Genomic DNA, 19013 nt, shown 5'->3' on the forward strand with positions numbered 1-19013 from the left:
TGAGCAAGTGACGTCACCGATTGAAACTAGCCCTTCCACCTGTACAAGAGGGGGAGGAGGAGGAGAGCCTCCAAATCGCTCTCTCTAGGCCTATATCAGGGCAAACAAGCACATGGGGCGCCAGCCTCCATAGCGCCGGCCGCACAGCCAGACACAAGAAAGACACAAAGACCGCACGAGTCACGCTGCGGAGGAGTCAAGCGACAAGGTGAGCTCACCTCATCTGGATGACACGCTTTTGAAAGAGACACACACAGATAGAGAGAGAGACATTGTGCACAAAGAGCAGGCTCCAAATCCAACTAAAGGACTAATAAAACATCACACACACACACAGTGCAAGTAAGCATGTCGTTGGACAGTGTATTATTTCCTGTGCCTCCTGGACACATGACGAATACAACGTGAAACTAGTCTCAGCCAGGCCTCACAAGTGCATGTGTTTTAAGGTCCCCAAAAGAGCTCTCCTTTAAAACACCAAGGAGCACATCAGGGGACGCCAAACCATTTGACTCCCTTGCCAGACATCTCGGCTCACCCCACAATCAATGGTGCTCGCAATCGGATGCACTTTTAGGCCATTTAGGAGACAAATAGCACAGGAAAAGCAGTGCGCACCGCTCCACCCGACAGTCGAACGGTGAGGTTTTGAGCGAGTCGCAGCAAAATGCACGGGGCTTCTGCAGCCCACATGACTTTATTCTGAACGGACACAAGTCTGCTCGCTGGGCCGTTCGCTTTTGGGCCAAAAACACGGCTCCGTCGGTGACTTTTGGCCCGATATTGGCGACCAGAAAACACAAGTGAAAGAGCATTTGGCCAGCCAGGAGAAGCCGAGCTGGGTGGCTTGAGTCTACATGGTTCTCATGTCGCGTTTAAGGCCAGCCCCCTGCACCGTGTGGAGCTTCAATAGCACAGAGCAGCGTCTACAGCAAAGTACTCCTCCTCACAGACTACCGTAGTGTTGTAAGTGTGTGTGTTTACCGGACCGAACGACAGACATGGCAGAAGTCGCACCAGCACCCGCCGCCGCCGCGCCGGCCAAGGCCCCCAAGAAGAAGGCAGCAGCCAAGCCCAAGAAAGCGGGACCCAGCGTAGGCGAGCTCATCGTCAAGGCGGTGTCCGCCTCCAAGGAGAGGAGCGGCGTGTCCCTGGCCGCGCTCAAGAAGTCTCTGGCGGCAGGCGGCTACGACGTGGAGAAGAACAACTCCCGTGTCAAGATCGCCGTCAAGAGCCTCGTCACCAAGGGCACCCTGGTCCAGACCAAGGGCACCGGTGCCTCCGGCTCCTTCAAGCTCAACAAGAAGGCCGTCGAGGCAAAGAAGCCCGCTAAGAAAGCCGCAGCCCCCAAAGCTAAGAAGGTGGCCGCCAAGAAGCCCGCCGCCGCCAAGAAGCCCAAGAAGGTAGCAGCCAAGAAGGCCGTGGCCGCAAAGAAGTCCCCCAAGAAGGCCAAGAAGCCCGCTACACCCAAAAAGGCCGCCAAGAGCCCAAAGAAGGTGAAGAAGCCCGCCGCAGCGGCCAAGAAAGCGGCCAAGAGCCCCAAGAAGGCTACCAAGGCAGCGAAGCCCAAAGCCGCCAAGCCCAAGGCAGCCAAGGCCAAGAAGGCAGCCCCCAAGAAGAAGTAAACCTATTACAAACAGTGTTCTTTGTACTCGACACATGTTGTTACCACAAAAGGCTCTTTTAAGAGCCACCCACCTCTTTCCATAAAAGCGCATGTCATTCCATGTACGTCCTACCTACCTACCTACCTACCTACCCGTGGTGCAAGAAGAGTGGCTAAATGGCTTTACATTTGTCACTCAAGAGTGCAGCACCCTCACCAGTCAACATTGTTGTGATATGTGTTAGAATTCGCATGTCACATTGATTCTGCTAATAATAAGAAGAATACATACTATAGTGGGTTGGACAGCAGTCATTTGTATTATGAGCCAATCTCAAACATGTTTCAGTGATTTGAGTTGTCACTTTGGCGCTCCCGCCAACGAGAAAAAGTAACAAAAGTCGGAGGGAAACAGAGTAGCCTAGCCCTTGTCACTCTGCTGCCTGCCTGCCTGCGTGCGCGGGCGGGGGTGGGTGGGGGCGGGCTTAGGGCTGACTGTCTGTCTGTCTCTCACTCCAATTGGATAAGGCCACACCGGTCCGGTGGCCAATCGATGCCTCTTGTGGCGAGGTATAAGTAAGGCTCTCGAAGTGGCTAGCGGCTCATTCAGACTTTCTGTGACATACTGAAGCTACTAATATGAGCGGAAGAGGCAAAACCGGAGGCAAGGCCAGGGCGAAGGCAAAGACACGTTCATCCCGTGCCGGGCTCCAGTTCCCCGTGGGCCGTGTGCACAGGCTGCTGCGCAAAGGCAACTACGCCGAGCGTGTGGGCGCTGGCGCACCAGTCTACCTGGCCGCAGTGCTCGAGTACCTGACTGCTGAGATCCTGGAGTTGGCTGGAAACGCTGCCCGTGACAACAAGAAGACTCGTATCATCCCCCGTCACCTGCAGCTGGCAGTCCGTAACGACGAGGAGCTGAACAAACTGCTTGGCGGCGTGACCATCGCTCAGGGTGGTGTTCTGCCCAACATCCAGGCAGTGCTGCTCCCCAAGAAGACTGAGAAGGCCGTCAAAGCCAAGTAAAATCGCTGGTGCGGCTGCAACTTGACTACTCAACCCCCAAAGGCTCTTTTAAGAGCCAACCACCTAGCTCAGCAAAAAAGCAAAGTGTCCTCTCTCTCTATGGCTGGCCAACTATTTGGCGTGTTTGTTAAATACACACACATATACACGGCACAGTATCAAGTGCCCACATGAGGCCTACATGAAGAATAACAACTACTAGGCTAAAATGAGAGAGCGTTATTGCGCGTAAAGTGTAACGTTGCTCGCGGCCCTAACAAAAGACCCAAGCGCGCCTCGGCGAGGGAGGGGGTTGCATTTTGGGGCGTCACGGAGAGGCCGAGCCTCCCGTCCAATGGGCGGCGGAGGAGGCCTCCGCAACGGGCCAATCAGGGCGGTGCGGAGATGGTGACCAATCAGCAGACGCCGCTGCCGGCTTTATAAACTTCACATAGGCATTTGGAGGCTATACTCCGACTGTGAAAGAAGGAAGCTAGCTAGCGCCATGGCCAGAACCAAGCAAACCGCTCGCAAATCCACCGGTGGCAAAGCACCCAGGAAGCAGCTCGCCACCAAGGCTGCGCGCAAGAGCGCCCCGGCCACCGGCGGCGTGAAGAAGCCTCACCGTTACAGGCCCGGCACCGTGGCTCTTAGAGAGATCCGTCGTTACCAGAAGTCCACTGAGCTGCTGATCCGCAAACTGCCTTTCCAGCGCCTGGTGCGAGAAATTGCCCAGGACTTTAAGACCGACCTGCGCTTCCAGAGTTCCGCAGTGATGGCCCTGCAGGAGGCAAGCGAGGCTTACCTGGTCGGCCTGTTCGAGGACACCAACCTGTGCGCCATCCACGCCAAGAGGGTGACCATCATGCCCAAGGACATCCAGCTGGCCCGTCGTATTCGCGGAGAGCGCGCATAAACGATGACCTGATCTCCAAAATCCCCCAAAGGCTCTTTTAAGAGCCACCTCCATATTTCAGTCAAAAAGGCACAATTGTTCCATTTGCACCGTGTTCCCTGCTCTCGAGTCCCTACAGACCGTGGTTCGATTCCAGGCTGTATCACCACCGGCCGTGATTGTAAATAAGAGTTTGTTGTTAACTGACTTGAGTCGTTTCAATAACGCTCTCTATATGTGTTTAGATGTATGCCTAGAGTGGAAGAGGGGAAAAATACACTAGCAGTAATGAGTGATAGTAATGATATAGGGCAAATAACTGACTTCCAACTGAGTCCCATGTTGCAGTGCCGCTGATGAGAGGGGAAAAGTTTACCGTGGAGCACGGAGACCATCTAGTGGTTAAACGCGGGTACTGTCAGCGTGTGAACACGTCATAGTGGCTCCCTATTGGTATTTGATCTTCAGGCCAGCGTTTCCCAAACTCGGTCCTCGGGTCCCCAAGTGGGGCACGTTGTGTTTTTTGGAATCCAATTGCTCTTGGAATGTAACATGCTAGAGTCTGTCTATTCCTTTGTGAAAATGGCCATTCAATCATTTCTGGGCCATGTGACATTCCTCGATGGCAAAAAAAATCCATGTTTTGATCCGATCGTTACAACGTTAGCTGTGTGCACCCCGTAATTCATGCGACTGACTAAGCTATTGAAAGTAAAATGATATATCTCTGTCCAGCGCAAGTGAAAGGTGGTCGAAAAAAAGTGGTACCAACGTTTTGGTTGAAGGTACAGGAAATGTTGTAGGCCACCAAATTAGACGTGATATTATTAAGTCGCCCTTCTGTGCTTGTTTGTGTGAGTGCATAGGTAAGTTGTTTCAATATGGTGGAATAAATGGATAAATGAAAGGAATCTATTTAGTGGGATGAATTCAGTGTGCGATTGAATATTCCAATGCCATACCCATTGTTAGTCCTTTAGACTAGATCCGAGATCCCTTAAGAGAAAATGTATCAGGACAGCAGGAATCAATAGATGTAATCATCAAGGGCTTGCAAAAGAGCTGTTACGAAACAGGACACACGCAGCTGGGATGATTGCCCTATTAGTAGTTGACCTATTACAAAATAGCAATCACCAATGCAGGCAGGTACGTGTTGATTGCTGCATTGTCTTCGTAAATAGGCTTCATTAGGAACTAAATGGCTCCTTCACAGTGCAGAATATTTGATAGTACTGACTCCCGTTGAGTAGAGTCGTGTGTCTTTGGCGTGATTTGAAGTCGACTTCTGATGTGGGATTGAGTTCATTTTTAAAAGAATATTTGCTGAGGAATCGAAATGATAAGAGAAAGTAAAGGCCCTAAATACAGGCTGCCAGTTAAATGCAGCAATGACACGGCTAAAGTGTGTCATTGCCGGACCAAAGAGCGGGAATAGTCTGCTGTTGCATCTTCACTCATGAGACAGGTAATAGCGGAGCTCCGTGGTGCTGAAAAGGACAGCGCCCCTGGCCATTTGCCAAAGCCTATTTCCCGTTAGAGGGATTCTTGACATGCTATAGGCACAGTTCAGTACACTCCTCATCCAACAGACCCCCTCCTGTAATTGGTCCCAGAATCATCCACTTGATTCCCGACCACCAACCGATTGTCGGGGTGCATCGGTGTAAAATGTGGTCGTCGAGATAAAGTTCTATAGGCTACATGGGGTAATGGCATCCGGAGCTTACAGATAAAGATTGCACTAGGCTAGAGAGAAAAGTAGCATTCCGTTTTTCATAAAGTAGGTCAATGTAACTTACCCTCTTTTGATACTTGAGAAACATACATTCACACGATGTCCAAATCTGCAAGAGACAAAGCAGCAGAAAATCAGCAGGTGAACAAAAGGGTTAAGTGAATATGATTTAAGAGCAGTCAAATGAAGTAACAGTGACATATATTGTAAGAAATGAAATCTACCATGTGAACATTGCATTGTGGCTTTAGAAGAGCATGTATTTGTAGATGAATGCCAGATTAGGTTTGGTGACAAAGTAACTGTATAATTTGAGGTACTCTACATGACAATGTGTTTGCCTATTTGATGATCTGTTGTAGTTAATGTTTGATTTTGACCACGTACTTGTTGTAACGTGGAGGTCGTTTGCATAGCTCATGTCATGTGGATATATAAAGTATTGTATTGTAAGGTATGTTAGTCTACGGACGGTGTGACATTGCTCGTCCATATATTGATGTATTCCAATTCCATTTGGGTGTATTGTGTGGAATGTTGGAACATGGTTCGATCTTACTTGTTAGACTTGACTGTGCTGTTGGAGCTAGTAACGCAAGCATTTCTGCTAATCAGGTGTATGTATATCTCTCTAGTCACCCCCAAAACCAAATCTTTCTTTGGCCGCATCTCCTTCCAGTTCTCTGCTGCCAATGACTGGAAGGAACTACAAAAATCTCTGAACCTGGAAACACTTATCTCCCTCACTAGCTTTAAGCACCAACTGTCAGAGCAGCTCACAGATTACTCCACCTGTACATAGCCCACCTATAATTTAGCCCAAACAACTACCTCTTTCCCTACTGTATTGAATGAACTAATTTATTTTGCTCCTTTGCACCCCATTATTTTTATTCCTACTTTGCACATTTCTTCCATTGCAAATGTACCATTCCAGTGTTTGACTTGCTATATTGTATTTACTTTGCCACCATGGCCTTTTTTTGCCTTTACCTCCCTTATCTCACCTCATTTGCTCACATCGTATATAGACTTGTTTATACTGTATTATTGACTGTATATTTGTTTTACTCCATGTGTAAGTCTGTGTCGTTGTATGTGTCGAACTGCTTTGCTTTATCTTGGCCAGGTCGCAATTGTAAATGAGAAGTTGTTCTCAACTTGCCTACCTGGTTAAATAAAGGTGAAAAAAAAATGTGCCAATTTGATTAGGACTTTTCCTCAACTCCATTTCCACTTTATGTCCCCGTTAGGGAGGTGTCATTTATGCTGCAGGCTAATTACTACCAATGTCATTGTGGTCCAAGTTCAACTCCTAGCCTATAGGGTGTGGTAACAGGCCCTCTGTTATTTGTTGTTGTACTCTGCATGTGAAGTATCTGCACTGCAGCCTATAGAATAACTAAGCCCTTGTTTAATAGGGGAACGCAAGCAGTTGAAGGGAACAAGTGACAGAGTGTAACCTGCTGTTGAACACAAACTCCCAGTCCTATGATGTTGCTCTGTGAAGGAGGTTAGCTTTTCAGCATTCAATTCCTGGCAGCCTTCTTCTCCCTGGTTGATTTGTGAATGTGATTGGTTAGAGAATGTTTGGCTTGGGTATCCAAGGTGTTTGTGATTGTTGAGGACCAGTGTTCCAAGGGGCTGACTGTGACATCATAAAGCGGAATGTAGTTAGCGTGCTGTTTGAGGGATTCCAATTCAGTCCGTTGCGGCCTTCTAGGCAGTGCAGTTGTGCTTCAAGTGTGCTCTCTGTGTGATGACTTGTTGTGCCTACACGGAGTAGAGCTACGAACGGACGTGACATTTGGGGTAAGCCTAAGCCTTTTCGTAACCGTAACCTATTTCTTCTAACTTGCTATGCTTTGTGCTTTGATGACACTAGCTGCATCCCAGCTAGTTGAACGCTTGTCAGTCGTTCTCCTAAAAGGCAACCTCTGTTGCTCGATGTACTAAACCGAGGGCCGGCAACAATAAGTTGTAAGATGAAACCTAGTCACATCTGAGATGTGAATCAAGTGCACCGATTGATCAATCGCCGGTATGTGCCCTTGGGCCTCATTTGTCCCCGTTTGAAATGACCTCTTGCGATCATTCGATGCAACATCTGAGGCTATCATACCACTATTTCCATAATATAAGGCTATGTTATTGTTTTTTGAAAAAAGTACCATTCAATATTTGCACATTCCTATCGCCTCTGTACGCATAGGAAAACGATCCCTTTATTGTGTGTGTGTTGGGTGGGTGTCTGAGGAATGTTTTACAACGTTGTAGCTTTTAGACTTTAAGACCGACCTGCGCTTCCAGAGTTCCGCAGTGATGGCCCTGCAGGAGGCAAGCGAGGCTTACCTGGTCGGCCTGTTCGAGGACACCAACCTGTGCGCCATCCACGCCAAGAGGGTGACCATCATGCCCAAGGACATCCAGCTGGCCCGTCGTATTCGCGGAGAGCGCGCATAAACGATGACCTGATCTCCAAAATCCCCCAAAGGCTCTTTTAAGAGCCACCTCCATATTTCAGTCAAAAAGGCACAATTGTTCCATTTGCACCGTGTTCCCTGCTCTCGAGTCCCTACAGACCGTGGTTCGATTCCAGGCTGTATCACCACCGGCCGTGATTGTAAATAAGAGTTTGTTGTTAACTGACTTGAGTCGTTTCAATAACGCTCTCTATATGTGTTTAGATGTATGCCTAGAGTGGAAGAGGGGAAAAATACACTAGCAGTAATGAGTGATAGTAATGATATAGGGCAAATAACTGACTTCCAACTGAGTCCCATGTTGCAGTGGGGAAAAGTTTACCGTGGAGCACGGAGACCATCTAGTGGTTAAACGCGGGTACTGTCAGCGTGTGAACACGTCATAGTGGCTCCCTATTGGTATTTGATCTTCAGGCCAGCGTTTCCCAAACTCGGTCCTCGGGTCCCCAAGTGGGGCACGTTGTGTTTTTTGGAATCCAATTGCTCTTGGAATGTAACATGCTAGAGTCTGTCTATTCCTTTGTGAAAATGGCCATTCAATCATTTCTGGGCCATGTGACATTCCTCGATGGCAAAAAAAATCCATGTTTTGATCCGATCGTTACAACGTTAGCTGTGTGCACCCCGTAATTCATGCGACTGACTAAGCTATTGAAAGTAAAATGATATATCTCTGTCCAGCGCAAGTGAAAGGTGGTCGAAAAAAAGTGGTACCAACGTTTTGGTTGAAGGTACAGGAAATGTTGTAGGCCACCAAATTAGACGTGATATTATTAAGTCGCCCTTCTGTGCTTGTTTGTGTGAGTGCATAGGTAAGTTGTTTCAATATGGTGGAATAAATGGATAAATGAAAGGAATCTATTTAGTGGGATGAATTCAGTGTGCGATTGAATATTCCAATGCCATACCCATTGTTAGTCCTTTAGACTAGATCCGAGATCCCTTAAGAGAAAAGGTATCAGGACAGCAGGAATCAATAGATGTAATCATCAAGGGCTTGCAAAAGAGCTGTTACGAAACAGGACACACGCAGCTGGGATGATTGCCCTATTAGTAGTTGACCTATTACAAAATAGCAATCACCAATGCAGGCAGGTACGTGTTGATTGCTGCATTGTCTTCGTAAATAGGCTTCATTAGGAACTAAATGGCTCCTTCACAGTGCAGAATATTTGATAGTACTGACTCCCGTTGAGTAGAGTCGTGTGTCTTTGGCGTGATTTGAAGTCGACTTCTGATGTGGGATTGAGTTCATTTTTAAAAGAATATTTGCTGAGGAATCGAAATGATAAGAGAAAGTAAAGGCCCTAAATACAGGCTGCCAGTTAAATGCAGCAATGACACGGCTAAAGTGTGTCATTGCCGGACCAAAGAGCGGGAATAGTCTGCTGTTGCATCTTCACTCATGAGACAGGTAATAGCGGAGCTCCGTGGTGCTGAAAAGGACAGCGCCCCTGGCCATTTGCCAAAGCCTATTTCCCGTTAGAGGGATTCTTGACATGCTATAGGCACAGTTCAGTACACTCCTCATCCAACAGACCCCCTCCTGTAATTGGTCCCAGAATCATCCACTTGATTCCCGACCACCAACCGATTGTCGGGGTGCATCGGTGTAAAATGTGGTCGTCGAGATAAAGTTCTATAGGCTACATGGGGTAATGGCATCCGGAGCTTACAGATAAAGATTGCACTAGGCTAGAGAGAAAAGTAGCATTCCGTTTTTCATAAAGTAGGTCAATGTAACTTACCCTCTTTTGATACTTGAGAAACATACATTCACACGATGTCCAAATCTGCAAGAGACAAAGCAGCAGAAAATCAGCAGGTGAACAAAAGGGTTAAGTGAATATGATTTAAGAGCAGTCAAATGAAGTAACAGTGACATATATTGTAAGAAATGAAATCTACCATGTGAACATTGCATTGTGGCTTTAGAAGAGCATGTATTTGTAGATGAATGCCAGATTAGGTTTGGTGACAAAGTAACTGTATAATTTGAGGTACTCTACATGACAATGTGTTTGCCTATTTGATGATCTGTTGTAGTTAATGTTTGATTTTGAAAGGAAGACATGCAGAAGTGCTCATGAAGAGGACACGAAGAAGGCCGGAATCATCTCCAATCAAGTGAACAATGTCAAAGGAATAGGTCAAGTCATATAGATAGGGAGACATTTCACCGCCACCCGCTGGACCACAAGTCATTTTTCCAACACTGGCTCATCATTCAAGCCACATAGGAAGGGATGTTAACACCACCTGCTGGATCAGAAGTGCCACTCACAATGGCCACACAGAGCATTTCTCCCTCAACCTGATGCAATTGTCACAACAAGTACGTGGTCAAAATCAAACATTAACTACAACAGATCATCAAATAGGCAAACACATTGTCATGTAGAGTACCTCAAATTATACAGTTACTTTGTCACCAAACCTAATCTGTCATTCATCTACAAATACATGCTCTTCTAAAGCCACAATGCAATGTTCACATGGTAGATTTCATTTCTTACAATATATGTCACTGTTACTTCATTTGACTGCTCTTAAATCATATTCACTTAACCCTTTTGTTCACCTGCTGATTTTCTGCTGCTTTGTCTCTTGCAGATTTGGACATCGTGTGAATGTATGTTTCTCAAGTATCAAAAGAGGGTAAGTTACATTGACCTACTTTATGAAAAACGGAATGCTACTTTTCTCTCTAGCCTAGTGCAATCTTTATCTGTAAGCTCCGGATGCCATTACCCCATGTAGCCTATAGAACTTTATCTCGACGACCACATTTTACACCGATGCACCCCGACAATCGGTTGGTGGTCGGGAATCAAGTGGATGATTCTGGGACCAATTACAGGAGGGGGTCTGTTGGATGAGGAGTGTACTGAACTGTGCCTATAGCATGTCAAGAATCCCTCTAACGGGAAATAGGCTTTGGCAAATGGCCAGGGGCGCTGTCCTTTTCAGCACCACGGAGCTCCGCTATTACCTGTCTCATGAGTGAAGATGCAACAGCAGACTATTCCCGCTCTTTGGTCCGGCAATGACACACTTTAGCCGTGTCATTGCTGCATTTAACTGGCAGCCTGTATTTAGGGCCTTTACTTTGTCTTATCATTTCGATTCCTCAGCAAATATTCTTTTAAAAATGAACTCAATCCCACATCAGAAGTCGACTTCAAATCACGCCAAAGACACACGAGTCTACTCAACGGGAGTCAGTACTATCAAATATTCTGCACTGTGAAGGAGCCATTTAGTTCCTTATGAAGCCTATTTACGAAGACAATGCAGCAATCAACACGTACCTGCCTGCATTGGTGATTGCTGTTTTGTAATTGGTCAACTATTAATAGGGCAATCATCCCAGCTGCTTGTGTCCTGTTTCGTAACAGCTCTTTTGCAAGCCCTTGATGATTACATCTATTGATTCCTGCTGTCCTGATACCTTTTCTCTTAAGGCATCTCGGATCTAGTCTAAAGGACTAACAATGGGTATGGCATTGGAATATTCAATCGCACACTGAATTCATCCCACTAAATATATTCCTTTCATTTCTCCATTTATTCCACCATATTGAAACAACGTACCTATGCACTCACACAAACAAGCACAGAAGGGCGACTTAATAATATCACGTCTAATTTGGTGGCCTACAACATTTCCTGTACCTTCAACCAAAACGTTGGTACCACTTTTTTTCGACCGCCTTTCACTTGCGCTGGACAGAGATATATGTGTTCCGTGTGTTCCGGAGTTCCAAATTGAGCAGCTGCTGAAAAATGAGCTCCTGCATATATTGAGCTTTAAATGTTTTTTTAGAGTGAAGTACATCGAAAAAATCAAGAGAAAACTGCAAGACTCAATAGAAGACAAAACAAGGAACAAACCAAAAAGACAGGCTTTTGAAAAAGTAACTATTTTTCATAAAATTGTACAGTTATCTTAGCTAGCTGAATTGCTAGCTGAATTGTTTACTTGTTGCTAAGCAGTTGCTAGTGACTCTCCTGGAAGAAGCTAGCTAGCTTACAAAGAATAACAACAAAAAATATCTAGTTAACAGAAGAAAGGAAGACAAAATAAGGACAGAAGAAAAAGGAAAAGAAAAAGGACAACAAAGTGAAACCTCTAAAGAAACAAGAGACCATAATACAAGAAACAGCACTATAGAGAGATAGAAGAAATACACAACATTACTTTATAAGGACTGAATTCTAACATAATTCTGCCAAGCTTGATACAGCTTCAACTAGCACCGACGTGTCAAGTGAGAGGTGTCAAAGCCCATTAGCCCAACAATGGCAGGAGAGTCACACAGTCTACCCCAACCAAATGGAGAGGCCTTAGAAGCTCCCTCCTGCTGTTCAGAGGTAATTAAAATACAGTACCCTGTGCATGTAAAGAATAATAAGGCAAGAAAAGATTACAAAATTAAGCTCCTTATGGAAAATCAAGAGACACTTTTTGCTGACTATTACAAAAATGGGAACATCAGCAACCTTATCTTCCACACAAACCATCCCCTGGCATGGCACAGTGCTATATTAGCACACTACCCCCTTGTTACGAGAGCGGGGATTAACGAGGGGTGGAAACTCAGAATACTTGATAACGAGGACTCTGAGTCAAGTAATATAAATATCTATAAGTCCGGAACAGTAATGGCACAGGGTAATCACAAACAGTTTCAGCTGGACTTTCACCTAATCAAAGAATTAGCCCAGCAGGAGAAGCTCTCCCTTGATAAAGATACCCCCACACCGAGCGGGTCAGACCAGACCTCTTCATTATGTAACCCCACAGACGAGCAACCCCCAGCAGAGAGTCAACATCCCAGCACAGATTACCACTCCCTCATTGAAATGAAGGACAAATTCACCCAGCTGGAGATAAGGCAGGTGGAGCTGGAACAGCAGGTGATTACACTTCAGTCAGCACAGACCCAGACAACAGTCCAGCACAACAACAGCCCCTTAACCAGACCCGGAGAGCTGGAGGTGGACAGAGACATATCTGCACTTTGGACAGTGGTGAGACAAATACAACAGAAGAAGAGGAGCAGAACAGAGCACTAGAGGAGAGTGTCAGACTGCTGGTGGAGGAGAGGTTGAGGGGGATGGAGGAGAGGTTGAGGGGGATGGAGGAGAGGGTGAGGGGGATGGAGGAGAGGTTGAGGGGGACGGCGTGCGACAGAGAACAACCCACTAGAGAGGTGGCCACCCCCACAGAGAAGCCAGCAGAACAGCCCACCTCAGCACCCAACAAAAGTCTCGACACCACAGCAGAACAGTCCACACCAGACCCTGACCATAGAGTCGACATCACAGCAGAACAGACAAATGAAGAACCCCAAGCCCAGCGGCTCTCACCCCCTCTGAGCACCCCCCCTGTCAGCCTGCCTGATAGCCCTTCTGACAACATCCCCACACCCACTGAGGACAAACACAAGACACAGATTGTACTATTTATGGACTCAAATGGAAAATATATAGAAGAAAAAAAACTTTTTCCCAAACACAGTGTGTCTAAACTCTGGTGTCCAAACACCCAGCGCGCCCTAGACCTTCTGTCTGAGGCTAAACTAGGGTCACCCAGCCACATAATAATACACACAGGCACAAACGACCTGAGAGCACAGCAAGAAAGAGTGGCCACAGCACTGAAGGTAGTGATTGAAAAGGCTTCTTCTACTTTCCCCAACGCACAAGTGGTTATCTCCACCCTGCTACCACGAAAAGACTTCCACCCTGCCACAATACAGCGGGTAAATGCAAGTATTTCCCGTGACTGTGCCTCAAAACCAAATGTTTTCCTGGCCCACCACTCCACCCTGGACTTGAACAGCCTCTATGACCAGGTCCACCTCTACAAGGCAGCAGTGCCCACCTTTGCCCGAACTCTAAAGGACATCGCTCTCAAACGTATCCCCAACACTTCACACAGGAGCAACAGATCAATAGACACCCCACCCAGACCGGCGAGACACCCTCCCAGACCTGCAGGACCCCCCTGGACCTACACATAGAGGACCCACGCCAAGAGGAATTACATCCAGACCACCGCACACCCAGACACATCCACACCCCCACCCCAACCAATCAACACCCCCCCACGTCAACCATGCCCACACCCCATTTAGGCCCCCTCAGATCAGACCTATGCCACTCCTGCCCACCCCATGCACCCCACCCCCGCAAAGAGGGCCTCAACATGGAAGCCACACATACGCCCAGGTAGTGAGCGGGCAAACAGTCCCAACCCCCACTCTCACACTCGCCCAAGCCAATGGCATGTACCAGATGCTCAGCAGGCTCTGCTCACACTTACTGGCCTGAGGCCAAACCACGACCAACAACATTGGACACTCTATGAAACAAAAAGCATTCACTATATCATCCTGGAATATCCAAGGCCTGAGGTCATCTGCCTTTGGCCTGAAGAGCAGAAACCCGGACTTCACCAAAGAAATCGGTAACACAGACATTGTCATCCTGCAAGAAACCTGGTATAGAGGAGACAGACCCACTGGTTGCCCTCTAGGTTACAGAGAGCTGTAGTCCCATCCACCAAACTACCAGGTGTGAAACAGGGAAGGGACTCAGGGGGTATGCTAATTTGGTATAGAGCAGACCTAACTCACTCCATTAAATTAATCAAAACAGGAACATTCTACATTTGGCTAGAAATTCAAAAGGAAATGATCCTAACAGAGAAAAATGTCCTCCTGTGTGCTACCTATATCCCCCACTAGAATCCCCATATTTTAATGAAGACAGCTTCTCCATCCTGGAGGGCGAAATCAATCATTTCCAGGCCCAGGGACATGTACTAGTCTGTGGCGACCTAAATGCCAGAACCGGACAAGAACCTGACACCCTCAGCACACAGGGGGACAAACATCTGCCTGGAGGTGACAGCATCCCCTCCCACATATGCCCCCTAGGCACAACTATGACAACATAACCAACAAAAACGGGTCACAACTCCTGCAGCTCTGTCGCACGCTGGGTATGTACATAGTCAACGGTAGGCTTCGAGGGGACTCCTATGGTAGGTACACCTATAGCTCATCTCTTGGCAGTAGTACTGTAGACTACTTTATCACTGACCTCAACCCAGAATCTCTCAGAGCGTTCACAGTCAGCCCACTGACACCCCTATCAGACCACAGCAAAATCACAGTCTACTTAAACAGAGCAATACTCAATCATGAGGCATCAAAGCCAAAGGAACTGAGTAACATTAAGAAATGCTATAGATGGAAGGAATCCAGTTTGGAAACCTACCAAAAAACAATTAGGCAACAACAAATTCAATCCCTTTTAGACAATTTCCTGGGTAAAACGTTCCACTGTAATAGTGAAGGTGTAAACCTGGCAGTAGAAAATCTTAACAGTATATTTGACCTCTCAGCTTCCCTATCAAATCTAAAAATCTCAAATAGAAAACCGAAGAAAATTAACAATAATGACAAATGGTTTGATGAAGAATGCAAAAATCTAAGAAAGAAATTGAGAAACCTGTCCAACCAAAAACATAGAGACCCGGAAAACCTGAGTCTACGCCTTCACTATGGTGAATCACTAAAACAATACAGAAATACACTACGGAAAAAGAAGGAACAGCATGTCAGAAATCAGCTCAATGCAATTGAAGAATCCATAGACTCTAACCACTTCTGGGAAAATTGGAAAACACTAAACAAACAACAACACGAAGAATTATCTATCCAAAATGGAGATGTATGGGTAAACCACTTCTCCAATCTTTTTGGTTCTATAACAAAGAACAAAGAGCAAAAACATATACATGATCAAATACAGATCTTAGAATCAACTATTAAAGACTACCAGAACCCACTGGATTCTCCAATTACATTGAATGAGTTACAGGACAAAATAAAAACCCTTCAACCCAAAAAGGCCTGTGGTGTCGATGGTATCCTCAATGAAATGATCAAATATACAGACAACAAATTCCAATTGGCTATACTAAAACTCTTTAACATCATACTTAGCTCTGGCATCTTCCCCAATATTTGGAACCAAGGACTGATCACCCCAATCCACAAAAGTGGAGACAAATTTGACCCCAATAACTACCGTGGAATATGTGTCAACAGTAACCTTGGGAAAATCCTCTGCATTATTATTAACAGCAGACTCGTACATTTCCTCAATGAAAACAATGTACTGAGCAAATGTCAAATGGGCTTTTTACCAAATTACCGTACAACAGACCATGTATTCACCCTGCACACCCTAATTGACAACCAAACAAACCAAAACAAAGGCAAAGTCTTCTCATGCTTTGTTGATTTCAAAAAAGCCTTCGACTCAATCTGGCATGAGGGTCTGCTATACAAACTGATGGAAAGTGGTGTTGGGGGTAAAACATACGACATTATAAAATCCATGTACACAAACAACAAGTGTGCGGTTAAAATTGGCAAAAACACACACATTTCTTCACACAGGGTCGTGGGGTTAGACAGGGATGCAGCTTAAGCCCCACCCTCTTCAACATATATATCAACGAATTGGCGCGGGCACTAGAAAGTCTGCAGCACCCGGCCTCCCCCTGCTAGAATCCGAAGTCAAATGTCTGCTGTTTGCTGATGATCTGGTGCTTCTGTCACCAACCAAGGAGGGCCTACAGCAGCACCTAGATCTTATGCACAGATTCTGTCAGACCTGGGCCCTGACAGTAAATCTCAGTAAGACCAAAATAATGGTGTTCCAAAAAGGTCCAGTCACCAGGACCACAAATACAAATTCCATCTAGACACTGTTGCCCTAGAGCACACAAAAACTATACATACCTTGGCCTAAACATCAGTGCCACAGGTAACTTCCACAAAGCTGTGAACGATCTGAGAGACAAGGCAAGAAGGGCATTCTATGCCATCAAAAGAAACATAAATTTCAACATACCAATTAGGATTTGGCTAAAAATACTTGAATCAGTCATAGAGCCCATTGCCCTTTATGGTTGTGAGGTCTGGGGTCCGCTCACCAACCAAGACTTCACAAAATGGGACAAACACCAAATTGAGACTCTGCACGCAGAATTCTGCAAAAATATCCTCCGTGTACAACGTAAAACACCAAATAATGCATGCAGAGCAGAATTAGGCCGATACCCACTAATTATCAAAATCCAGAAAAGAGCCATTAAATTCTACAACCACCTAAAAGGAAGCGATTCACAAACCTTCCATAACAAAGCCATCACCTACAGAGAGATGAACCTGGAGAAGAGTCCCTAAGCAAGCTGGTCCTGGGGCTCTGTTCACAAACACAAACATACCCTACAGAGCCCCAGGACAACAGCACAATTAGACCCAACCAAATCATGAGAAAACAAAAAGATAATTACTTAACACATTGGAAAGAATTAACAAAAAAACAGAGCAAACTAGAATGCTATTTGGCCCTAAACAGAGAGTACACAGCGGCAGAATACCTGACCACTGTGACTGACCCAAAATTAAGGAAAGCTTTGACTATGTACAGACTCAGTGAGCATAGCCTTGCTATTGAGAAAGGCCGCAGTAGGCAGACATGGCTCTCAAGAGAAGACAGGCTATGTGCTCACTGCCCACAAAATGAGGTGGAAACTGAGCTGCACTTCCTAACCTCCTGCCCAATGTATGACCATATTAGAGATACATATTTCCCCCAGATCACACAGATCCACAAAGAATTCGAAAACAAATCCAATTTTGAAAAACTCCCATATCTACTGGGTGAAATTCCACAGTGTGCCATCACAGCAGCAAGATTTGTGACCTGTTGCCACGAGAAAAGGGCAACCAGTGAAGAACAAACACCATTGTAAATACAACCCATATTTATGCTTATTTATTTTATCTTGTGTCCTTTAACTATTTGTACATTGTATATATATATATATATAATATGACATTTGTAATGTCTTTACTGTTTTGAAACTTCTGTATGTGTAATGTTTACTGTTCATTTTTGTTGTTTTTCACCTTATATATTCACTTTGTATGTTGTCTACCTCACTTGCTTTGGCAATGTTAACACATATATCATTTTACTTTCAATAGCTTAGTCAGTCGCATGAATTACGGGGTGCACACAGCTAACGTTGTAACGATCGGATCAAAACATGGATTTTTTTTGCCATCGAGGAATGTCACATGGCCCAGAAATGATTGAATGGCCATTTTCACAAAGGAATAGACAGACTCTAGCATGTTACATTCCAAGAGCAATTGGATTCCAAAAAACACAACGTGCCCCACTTGGGGACCCGAGGACCGAGTTTGGGAAACGCTGGCCTGAAGATCAAATACCAATAGGGAGCCACTATGACGTGTTCACACGCTGACAGTACCCGCGTTTAACCACTAGATGGTCTCCGTGCTCCACGGTAAACTTTTCCCCTCTCACAGCGGCACTGCAACATGGGACTCAGTTGGAAGTCAGTTATTTGCCCTATATCATTACTATCACTCATTACTGCTAGTGTATTTTCCCCTCTTCCACTCTAGGCATACATCTAAACACATATAGAGAGCGTTATTGAAACGACTCAAGTCAGTTAACAACAAACTCTTATTTACAATCACGGCCGGTGGTGATACAGCCTGGAATCGAACCACGGTCTGTAGGGACTCGAGAGCAGGGAACACAGTGCAAATGGAACAATTGTGCCTTTTTGACTGAAATATGGAGGTGGCTCTTAAAAGAGCCTTTGGGGGATTTTGGAGATCAGGTCATCGTTTATGCGCGCTCTCCGCGAATACGACGGGCCAGCTGGATGTCCTTGGGCATGATGGTCACCCTCTTGGCGTGGATGGCGCACAGGTTGGTGTCCTCGAACAGGCCGACCAGGTAAGCCTCGCTTGCCTCCTGCAGGGCCATCACTGCGGAACTCTGGAAGCGCAGGTCGGTCTTAAAGTCCTGGGCAATTTCTCGCACCAGGCGCTGGAAAGGCAGTTTGCGGATCAGCAGCTCAGTGGACTTCTGGTAACGACGGATCTCTCTAAGAGCCACGGTGCCGGGCCTGTAACGGTGAGGCTTCTTCACGCCGCCGGTGGCCGGGGCGCTCTTGCGCGCAGCCTTGGTGGCGAGCTGCTTCCTGGGTGCTTTGCCACCGGTGGATTTGCGAGCGGTTTGCTTGGTTCTGGCCATGGCGCTAGCTAGCTTCCTTCTTTCACAGTCGGAGTATAGCCTCCAAATGCCTATGTGAAGTTTATAAAGCCGGCAGCGGCGTCTGCTGATTGGTCACCATCTCCGCACCGCCCTGAT

At 46.2% G+C, this 19013-nt stretch overlaps 4 protein-coding genes across 4 annotated transcripts; 3 read left to right on the forward strand and 1 right to left on the reverse strand.

Moving 5' to 3' along the window:
- Window positions 1-182: 182 nt before the first annotated feature.
- Window positions 183-1727, forward strand: LOC135570460 (histone H1). The gene has a single exon (XM_065016477.1). The coding sequence runs from the start codon at window positions 1002-1004 to the stop codon at window positions 1623-1625; it is 624 nt and encodes a 207-aa protein (XP_064872549.1). The 5' UTR covers window positions 183-1001; the 3' UTR covers window positions 1626-1727.
- Window positions 1728-2112: 385 nt separating this feature from the next.
- LOC135570461 (histone H2A) lies at window positions 2113-2694 on the forward strand. The gene has a single exon (XM_065016479.1). The coding sequence runs from the start codon at window positions 2246-2248 to the stop codon at window positions 2630-2632; it is 387 nt and encodes a 128-aa protein (XP_064872551.1). The 5' UTR covers window positions 2113-2245; the 3' UTR covers window positions 2633-2694.
- A 422-nt stretch (window positions 2695-3116) lies between these two features.
- Window positions 3117-3576, forward strand: LOC115142724 (histone H3). Its single transcript, XM_065016478.1, has one exon. The coding sequence runs from the start codon at window positions 3117-3119 to the stop codon at window positions 3525-3527; it is 411 nt and encodes a 136-aa protein (XP_064872550.1). The 3' UTR covers window positions 3528-3576.
- Window positions 3577-18436: 14860 nt separating this feature from the next.
- Window positions 18437-18896, reverse strand: LOC135570463 (histone H3). Its single transcript, XM_065016481.1, has one exon. It carries the CDS (start codon window positions 18894-18896, stop codon window positions 18486-18488), a length of 411 nt encoding a protein of 136 aa, XP_064872553.1. The 3' UTR covers window positions 18437-18485.
- Window positions 18897-19013: the final 117 nt, after the last annotated feature.

The sequence above is a fragment of the Oncorhynchus nerka genome, unplaced genomic scaffold, assembly GCF_034236695.1.
Source record: "Oncorhynchus nerka isolate Pitt River unplaced genomic scaffold, Oner_Uvic_2.0 unplaced_scaffold_36___fragment_4___debris, whole genome shotgun sequence".
NCBI lineage: Eukaryota > Metazoa > Chordata > Actinopteri > Salmoniformes > Salmonidae > Oncorhynchus > Oncorhynchus nerka.

Bases quoted from the DNA above. Each gene is read 5' to 3' on its own strand.
- LOC115142724 (XM_065016478.1), top strand. From the start codon at position 3,117: ATGGCCAGAACCAAGCAAACCGCTCGCAAATCCACCGGTGGCAAAGCA.
- LOC135570460 (XM_065016477.1), top strand. From the start codon at position 1,002: ATGGCAGAAGTCGCACCAGCACCCGCCGCCGCCGCGCCGGCCAAGGCC.
- LOC135570463 (XM_065016481.1), bottom strand. From the start codon at position 18,896: ATGGCCAGAACCAAGCAAACCGCTCGCAAATCCACCGGTGGCAAAGCA.
- LOC135570461 (XM_065016479.1), top strand. From the start codon at position 2,246: ATGAGCGGAAGAGGCAAAACCGGAGGCAAGGCCAGGGCGAAGGCAAAG.